Source organism: Branchiostoma belcheri, unplaced genomic scaffold (assembly GCF_001625305.1).
Source record: "Branchiostoma belcheri isolate BF01 breed outbred unplaced genomic scaffold, Haploidv18h27 scaffold15, whole genome shotgun sequence".
Lineage (NCBI taxonomy): Eukaryota > Metazoa > Chordata > Leptocardii > Amphioxiformes > Branchiostomatidae > Branchiostoma > Branchiostoma belcheri.
In genome coordinates this window covers 284,682-294,316 of record NW_017802935.1, presented here as the reverse complement: position 1 = coordinate 294,316, position 9,635 = coordinate 284,682, and the positions used below count along the sequence as shown (strand labels likewise).

The window sequence follows — 9,635 nt, the reverse complement described above, 5'->3', positions numbered from 1 at the left end:
ATATTGGAAACCCCAATTAAGTAGTGTCGGAGTCACGCATTTGGCAGGATCATGTATATGGCTTAACACCTGTTCAATAGTCTGTGCATATGTCAGGTAAATATGTCTTCTATAGCAAAAGTTTGATCACATCCAGGTGCTTGTGGAAATGGGAGGTAGATTCCAAGACTTTGCACAACGGTTATAGATGTCTCACCAGTCAACACGTAAGCATCAGTACGACTTACGGAAAACGGTTGTATCCAGGCTACTTGGAGTGGTTTAAGTGCCGCTACAAAATCTTTAATGCAAACCAACGACCAGTTTTTATGGCACACAACGCTCACTGTGAATGCAAATGTCACATTAAAATCATATTACTAAGCCTTTTTATGTCCATTAGTGGGGGGTGGCGATGCCCAGGATTAACCTTATGTCAGGACATCTTTACTGGCTAGATATGGCCTAGGGGAAAAAATCGTGTTTCCTGTTTCAGTCCTGACACAAATTGGGGTCGGTATACGTAGGTATGTAGGGGTTATCTTTTTCATTAAACTTTGGCCATCTGAAATGATTAAACTTACACAAATTACAGTTTAACAAAGAAACGTTTCGTGAGGACACTTATATTTTAAATATCAATGTTGGAAAACCGATTGTACAGTGTTTCATCACTCAGATGTGAGATCACGGAGCTAGAAAAGGAAAATCAACCCAAAAAATGATGTCCCTTGCAGGGGTCCACCAAAAAAAGGCTAGGGTCGTCAGATTTTTCTAGGGTCGGTCGGGAAAAAGGAAGCACAACATTTTTTTGCTGGGCCTAGATCAGCGGCATGGGCGCCGTGCTGAATCGTACATGTAGGGAAACGGGCCGCCTTGTACATGTACGTCAGTGACGGTCGTCCCACACATGTTTAAGGGTCCGTGAGGGTGAGACATCGCCTTATGCATCTGTCAGCAGAACGCTAATGGATAGATTGTGTGGCGTGTGAGGTCGTGTGGCGTAGCGGCAGAGTGCGCGACTCGGAACTAAGAGTCCCGGGTTCGAGTCCTGACATGCCACCGATCTTAGCTCAGGTGAAAATGAGTATTGCCCTGTCATGTATTTGTCCCCTGTGTATATAATAATATAAGTTTGTGTATATAATAATATAAGTTGAAAAAACTTGAGTGTGTCGTCACCACGTCTGGTGATGACATGTTGGAATATAAAAAAAATAATGGATAGATCTTCTTCTTCTAACAACACTCAGTGGTGTACGCTACGGGGCCCCAAACAGTGGTATAGAACGCTAATGGATAGATCTTCTAGTAACAACACTCTGTGGCATACGCTATGACGGGGCCCCAAAAAGCTGAAAGGTCTGCATGGATGAGCCATTGCTTCATGGACCACGTATGTGTCAAGAGCACACTAAATAAATAGATTGTCTCGTCACAACACTGTGTCACATTGTGACAGGGTCCCACACGTGTTTAAGGGTTCACGAGGATTAGCCATTGCCTGATGGAGCACGTACGTGTGTCAGGAGGATACTAACAAACTAAATGGAAAGATTTCTCTTGAGAACACTCAGCGACATATACAGTGCATTTCGAAACTTCATGGATGCATGATATACGATGCAACATGCATCCTCGCACAGTTGCTGCATGCATGTTGTGCGTAGTCATCCTATCCTAACATTGCCATGATGCTGTGGTTCCCATAGGAGAACATCGCTATTTGTATTACCTTACTCCAACATACATGTTCAGCAAACTGCATCTAACGTATATCTCCAGGAACGAGACAATGGGCCTATTGAAGTGTACCCATCGTTTCATTTATTTGACTGGTATGTCTGTGAACAAGCTGAAGTAGGTTTGTAAATGTTGTACTTTGTTAGGTCTATCTTCCTATAGCCTCACACAACTAAAACGTTCAATTCAGTTTTTCATCAGTTGTTGAATCAGACAGAAGTAGATGAGCCTTATGTACCCATTCAGGCATGGAGCTAGATAGAAACAGTTGATACGATAGACCTGGTGGAGTCTCCACCAGACTCTTTTGCAGGCTGAATGAAACAGTAGAAATCGGCCGAAAAAGAATGTAGCTGGCCAGGGGATATGGTCCATTTTGCCACTATGGCCGACCATTTCCCCTATCAGATACGTTCTTGGCAGCCACCAGAACCAAGACGCCCAGAAACACGATGTGAAATAGCCCTGCCTCTGCCACATGCGAATTAGACTGACGTTCATGAGCAAACCAACGTACACTGAAAAAACAACATTATATCATTGGCGATGAACTTTTAAAATCATAACATCACATCAATTCGCAATAATTGAAACTTGCAAAATCATGCCCGAAGGCTAATTGCTTTTACAATCAAGTATAATACTCATTGCAATACAGTAACAGGAGACAGTTAACAATCTGTCTGGAAAAACTTCTACTTCTACTACTACGCTAGCTATGACCAGACTAGTTGTAACAACGTGGCTTAGAAATACTAAAATTTAGTCAAATAGGAAAAACAATTCGACAATCATTGCCGAATGCCATAATCCATAACCTTTTAAAGGCCCACTAAAGGCCAAAGCTGTGGTTCAGGGTAAGCATCTGACAGCCACTAGCACCAGGACGCCCAGAAACACGCTGTGAACCAGCCCTGCTGCCGCCACGCGCGGCCCGGATGACGTGATGACCGGGCGGTAGTTCGGCAGGTCACTCTGGATGTTCCACTCGTACTTACAGTAGCTGGGGCCCTGGGGCTGCGCCGGGATGCCTCGCCTGGGAACGAAACAAATATGTGTAACAACACAAGTAGTCTCCGCACCAACATTTTTTTATTCAGGTGACGATACAATACACACATAGTGGGGCGTACTCAAGTTTACAAAACTTATCGTAGCGCCACCACTAAACAAATACAGTGTAGATACAAATAAATAAAGAACATAACATTGAAGTAATGATAAGGATACAAACTTAAAAACATGGTAAGCTTAAATACTAATACTAACAAGGTGTGTTGGAATAAGACAGTTTCAGGATGGGGCCGGCCCAACACATGGGTCTTTCCAATCTCTTTGAACACGTTGCGGCCATGTACAGAACACGGACTTTTCCTTTTAGTTATGAACACCACTTTCCTATCACTTTTTCCTTTTTTTATCACTTTACGGAGCACCCTCACCCCACTGGCCGCATCTGTCAAAACCCTAGCCTGGATGCCCCAAATGGAGCTTGGCCTAGTATAGAATTGATGTAGGCGTAGATCTATCATGTACGTACAATGCACGGTATTTGGGTGGTTTTAAAAGGCTGTCTAGATCTCCCAATACCAAACGAACAAGACGTCGCAGATTTCAGACGTTCGGAAAGTATTCAATCCTCGGGTTAACTTTCCCCAATGTTGCTCGCACAGGAAGATTCTGAGACTTCCACGTCCACCCCTTTTCCTGAGTCTGGTCCTTTGACCTCCTTCATTGTCATCTGACTTTCAATCTTTTCCACCCATCGTTGTCAACCTTCTCTGTCCTGACAATTAGGCCACACCGACTTAATTTTATGGAGGACATCCACGCGCGCATTGATTTTCGCCTGTTCTAAAAGAAATCACGTCTGGTATGGCTCTAGGCCTGTGGGCAGTCCATGGTAGTTAGCGACAATACGGAGCCGGTGGTTACCCTGGAGGATGGCACCGATGGCCAAAGCTCCACGACTCAAGAACTCAGTACATACGTACAGTGCCGATTCTTAGATTCCGCAAAAAGCCAGCATGTGCCGGCTTGTCGTGTACATCGCTATGCATATATATACTGTCGCAAATTAACAATACGAGTATTCCTGTGGTTTAGTATCATTTTTTTTTTAATTTTTGGCCGGAATCTTTTATGCGCCCGCGCGCACTAGTTTGGGGGTCTTCAGAAGATGTCATCCATAAAATTAAGTCGATGTGGCCTTAGATACACAAACCCACAAGAGGCCGTACCTGACCATCCTGCACCTGTGTTCCTCCATCCTGGGTGATGCGGCGACGGAGTCAGTCACACTCTGCGGGCTCCACAGCCGCTCTGCCACTGCACTGGCACGGGGCCTGGGGAGGACATACATGTGTATCTGTATCTGTATATGTATAGCCGGTATAACCGCCCTTCGGCGTAACACACCAACTTCACAGGAACGCGGCGCTGTGGTAGCTGGCTACATTACATCTTGTTACACCTAACCCTTGAACATCTAACTCTAACTCTAAACTTACATAACAGTTATGCGGTACATTCATATCGTATCCAGAACCGTGAGTATCTGCTTCTATACCTTGATACCTACCTACTACTAAGTATTGTGTGGATGGCGTTCAGCACTAAGGACAGACACATTTCTGTACTTAAGACAGTTGATAGGGATACGGATAGTAGAATTCGGCAAAGAAGATAATCAAATTGCCCAAGGGAGTCCGGCAGCGGGGAGGTAGTTTCTTAGCATTGTCAGACCCCAAGGCGGCCAAACTCCCCCGGCAAATATTCTCCTACATATAGCCAGCGTAGTTAGTCTGGTAGAGACTAACTTTTTGGTCCCATTGCCCAGTAGATGATTTTTTCTCATTGACGACACAGGTATCGTGTAGATCAAATGTTATCGGCCCCATGAGTGGTTCTCTTTGGCAGTTCTGGTTGTATATATTCAATAAAAATTGTAACATTTCTGAAGGAAGGAGTCCGACTTACCACATCCGAGGGACGAAGTTAGTAGAATCCACCCATTCACCCCACAGACAGGCCTCCCCACCCAGAACCAGGTCCTTCTGCTGCTGAGTCCCTGAACAAAACAAATCAGTAGCATTACCTGCATTTTTGGCACATGAAATAGCTTTGGATGTGTACTTAAATGTCTACCGTTGACTATATTACAGTCACTTTCCTTGCCACATGTATGTTTCCCAATTGGCCAATTACCCTGAAAGTCTTGGGGGTCACACTGGTAATACTATGGCCAGTCTTATTCATCCACCCATCAATGTATTCATTCATTCATTCATTCATTCATTCATTCATTCGCTCGCTCACTCACTCACTCACTCATTCATGACATACCCTGAAAGTCCTGTGGGTCACACCCGTAGTACTGCGGCCAGTCCTGTCCGTAGCTGATGTGGTTTAGGTACCAGCAGGACGACAGGAGGGCCTTGTATCCGGCCTGGGTAACTCTGGCCAGCTCCCTCGTGTGGTTCCACTCCCACACATGGACGATCGTGTTCATACTCACGTCCTACAATATGATACGTTGATGAATTTTAACATCTAACAAACAAACAAACAAATGTGAAATGTTGGAGTTTCTAAACTGTTCCATGAGATACTAACCGCGAGATCGTTACCGACGATGGCGGTGTCAAACACGTCCTGCCAGACGATCCCCCTGGTCCTCTGGGGAAAGTGATGGTAGATGATGTCAAGTATCCTGCAGGGATATACAGTATCACGTTCGCAAACGTCGATCGCTTTCAATGGTAAAGCCATACCTCCGTAAATAATTTCATCAGGTTGGTAAACGAATGAATAGCAAAGTTCTTTGATCACAACCATTTATTTTTCACGAGACGACGTTTCGAGGACCATCTGTCATCTTCATCAGGGCAATTCTGACTGGTGCACTATGCACCAAGTAACATCTAGCGTCAGTGCACAGTAAACCAGTCAGAATTGCCCTGATGAAGATGACAGACGGTCATCGAAACGTCGGCTCGTGAAAAATAAATGGTTGTGATGAATGTGTTCAAAGAACTTTGCTATTCGTAAAGCCATACCATTTCTGTCAGCCCACACCCCACCCCTACCACCCATTGCAACCTTGCTGGAAAAGTAACTTTTACCACAGCTATACTTGCACGGAGTCTATCCATGCCCATCGTGTCCAGAACCGTACCTGGACTGGCTATGGTTAGGATCAGGCAAAAAAGTCCAAGAACATAGACTACCCCCAGGCACGGTTCTGGATACGTACGTGTGGATCCAGAAGCTGGATCAAGTTCTATTCCCGAACGGGATATAGTGTTTGGATCAGGCAGGTTCCGGATAGTCTCCGTGTATCCAAGAACGTAGATTTTACCAGGATACGCGTGGACCATTGTGAACCATGTCTGAGCATGGGTCTGGATGGAGCCCGGTTCTGGATACAACTACACCCTCAAAGAGGGCAAGGCAATGACGTACAGTTCAAGTTCAATATGAATGTAAGGGCAAAGTGAAGAATTGTGTAAGACGTACGATACTGTACCCACCTTTTCATGTGGTACCCCTGCAGATCAGCGAACCCTACTGTAGTGTTAGGGAACCCCCTTTGCCGCATGAACTGTTGTACTTCCTCATTACTCATCCTGTGGGTTGGAAAAGGACAAGTCATTTGACGGAAACTTGAACGTTTTTGGCAACATTAAGAACAAAAAACACAATCCAAAAGTTTGTTTATATTTTGTTTTTTTATTTCTTTGAGTCTGTTCAAAAGATATTCAAAGCAGCCTGCTTTTCATTGAGGTCATGAGGGAAAGGGTCTGGGTCAAAATAGATCTGCATGATGGAAGAATACCCTTGGTAATGCACACAATAACCATAATCTTTAAGATCTTGGCTTTCATTTTCTTTCTTTCCATGTTTTTCCAACCATACTCAGTGGAACAAGAGTCTACATCTTACCAGCACTGAAAGTTGACCTCATCACCGCCCAGGTGGAAATATTCATCCGCGAAGACTTGCCGGATCTCCTGGAACAGCCTCTGCATGAAGGTGTAGGTCTCCTCCCGGGCAGGGTTGGCGGGGCCTAGGGAGTAGATGTCCGGCTGGAAATCCGTAGGGGAGCACCTTTAGAAACAAGCAGATACAAGCAGATACAGATACGGAATTAATTCTTTCCTAGAACTATCGCAGAGTCACCAAGTACAGCAGGGGCATTGTCATTATATAGCTTTAAACAATGTCTAGAGTTAGATGTTCAAGGGTTAGGTGTAACAAGTCGATCGATGTAATATAGCCAGCTGCCGCCGCGCCGCGTGCCTGTGAAGCTGGTGTGTTACACCGAAAGGTAGTTACACCGGCTATACAGATACAGAATGCGATTCGTTGTTGTCCCTTCTATTTCTTTCGTTTAAACATCATCAGACTGCATGTCACCTTTGTGGAGGAGTCTCAGAAAGAAGACAAAACTGTGGTTAGACAGGCAAAAAACTGGTATCATCATAACCACATCCAACATTTGGATCCAAGTGCGAAAGCTCTGACAAATGGTGGTCGTGCATTAGTAAAGAACTTGGAAGATCACGACGGGCAAACGCTTTACCACAAATGAGCAGGATGAGAAGATTAGTTATCATTTTATTGCAAATTCGTGCCCGAGGGCTAATTGCAGGAACAGAAGAAACATATGGTATGAACAACAGACGATTTAGTACGCATAGAACTACTGATAACTACTGAGAAACTACAAGTAAAAACTACTGGGTTTGACTGGGCTGAAGCCTGGATTGACAGCCAGTGTCTCCATATATTCCCGTTGCCACCCACCGATCAGATAAAATCCAAGTCCCAACCTGTGCACCATCGGTGAGGTCAAGGCTATTCTAAAAGCCACAAACACCAGGAAGTCATGTGGTTCAAATAACCTTCCCACCTGTCCACCAGGAGTTTGCCAGCTACTCCAGATCTGTTTTTTTTTAATTCCAACATGTAATCATCAGACGTGGTGACGACACACTCAAGTTTTGTCAACTTATATCAATGCCGCGACCAACACAGGGGAGGAATACATGACAGGACAATACTCATTTTCACCTGAGTGAAGTGAGGAAAGTCGTGTTAAGTGCCTTTCCCAAGATCTGCTTTTGCAGAAGTGTTCCTGTTCCACCTACATGTATATTGACCCTTGGGGGTGAACCAGTGCCAGTTCTAGACCCTGTGAGTGAGAGATTTTATTAATTAAGTAAAAGGGTCATGATCAACTGACCTTGTCAGAAGGTCCGGATGACCTTGACCCCACGACATCATGTGACCGGGGGAATCGAATTCTGGGATGACCCTGATTCCGCGCAGGCGCGCAAACTCGATCACCTTGCTGACGTCATCAGGCGTGTAGACGTGCTTCTTGGTGTATGCACCCTGGTGAACACACACTCAATCAACAAGATATCAGAGATTAAAACTTAACTTCGGGAATTAGATATGGTCTGTGTTAGTGAAGTGCAGGGATACTACCGTATCCAGAACCTTAATACCTAGTTCTATGTCTGAATGGTTAGTGTTAGGATCTGGCACGATTCTGGACAGTCTCCGCGTATCCGCGCAAGACCTGGCACGCGTGTACTATCAAAAACTGCGCCTGAGCACGGTTCTGGATTCGCACGGTTCTGGATACAACAGATACTTCATTATTTTGTTTTCTCACCTTTCCGCTGAGGTCTGGAAAAGTGGTACTCTGGAAGGGGAAGGACTGATCGTCCACCATGTGCCAGTGGAACACGTTCATCTTGTTGTAAGCCATCGCGTCCTGTCAGAAATACAAATGTAGTCAGATTGCCTTGATTAGCTGTATAATTTATAATAGTTGAATAGCCTGAAACTGTCGTCTTTAAAATGAAACAGGCAATTCATTTACATAGCAGGATATTTTAACATCGTTAACATAAACTACACAAAAAATTATATACTAGATACAGAAGAATAATCTTAGATCATCCATGTCTTACATTCTGTTACTTGCAACTGTTTTCCTAACACCGCAGGATACATCCGTGACTAGTTTCATCAGGTTGGTAAGACACTGAGTAAAGAGAGTCTTTTTACACAACCAAGTCTTTTATTCAGGCGACGTTTCGGTGACCGTCGTGAACCAGTCAGAATTACCCTGAGGAAGGTGACGCGGCTGAATAAAAGACTTGGTTGTGTAAAAAGAGTCTCTTTACTCATTGCAAGATACTCTGTAGACACTGACAAAAGAATTGTGTCATTAGGCCCCAAAGAGAAGAGAGCTCTGCTCTGACTCGTTTTATCTAAATGTGCATAATTTGGCATTGCGATCCAAGTGAACGTACCAGATTCTGCAGGATGTATGGGAGAGGTATGAAGTGCCTGGCCGTGTCTACCATGATGCCTCTGTGTGCAAACCTGGGAGAATCACTGATGGTTGTTCTATTGATCACATGCTGTAAAAATATATAAATACAATCTTTTTCATCGGTACCGGTGCAATAGCTCGCTTTGTGACCGGGAGGTCGTGAGTTCAAACCCCGGCCGGGTCATACCAAAGACTTAAAAAATGGTACACACTTCTTTCTCTGCTTAGAGTGTCAGCACTACCAGCGGACTAGCCCCCTGTTGTAGTGCCCTGCACAACAGTGTGTCGCCCAAGGGCTACGGAAATGGACATGGGCACCAAATCCCTATGCTCTGTATAGAGCACGGGTAGACCTTTTTTTCATCCTTTATTCAAATTGCATCAACAGCATTGCCTGGAGGAGAACTATGCAGCAAATCCTGCTGAGCCAAGATCATGAACAAAATGTAGTTTTTATTTTATTCTATTTTTTTCTTTATTTATTTCTTCCTCAAACATACATTGGCAGGGAAATACACACATATACATGTCTATATACCCTGAATTACGTAGGTTTGTT

General features: G+C 44.4%; 1 protein-coding gene across 1 annotated transcript in view; it reads right to left on the bottom strand.

Annotated features, from left to right (window-relative positions):
* Nucleotides 1–2,574: 2,574 nt before the first annotated feature.
* Nucleotides 2,575–9,635, bottom strand: part of LOC109465383 (beta-hexosaminidase subunit beta-like) — a 9,614-nt gene continuing 2,553 nt past the window's right edge. Inside the window, exons 4-13 of the mRNA XM_019762603.1 lie at nt 9,054–9,164; nt 8,408–8,509; nt 7,970–8,121; nt 6,667–6,831; nt 6,255–6,350; nt 5,338–5,434; nt 5,068–5,242; nt 4,702–4,792; nt 3,963–4,067; nt 2,575–2,758 (exon numbers count right to left, since the gene is read on the bottom strand). Of these exons, the coding sequence (XP_019618162.1) occupies nt 2,575–2,758; nt 3,963–4,067; nt 4,702–4,792; nt 5,068–5,242; nt 5,338–5,434; nt 6,255–6,350; nt 6,667–6,831; nt 7,970–8,121; nt 8,408–8,509; nt 9,054–9,164 (1,278 nt within the window). The remainder of the gene's footprint in view (nt 2,759–3,962; nt 4,068–4,701; nt 4,793–5,067; nt 5,243–5,337; nt 5,435–6,254; nt 6,351–6,666; nt 6,832–7,969; nt 8,122–8,407; nt 8,510–9,053; nt 9,165–9,635) is intronic.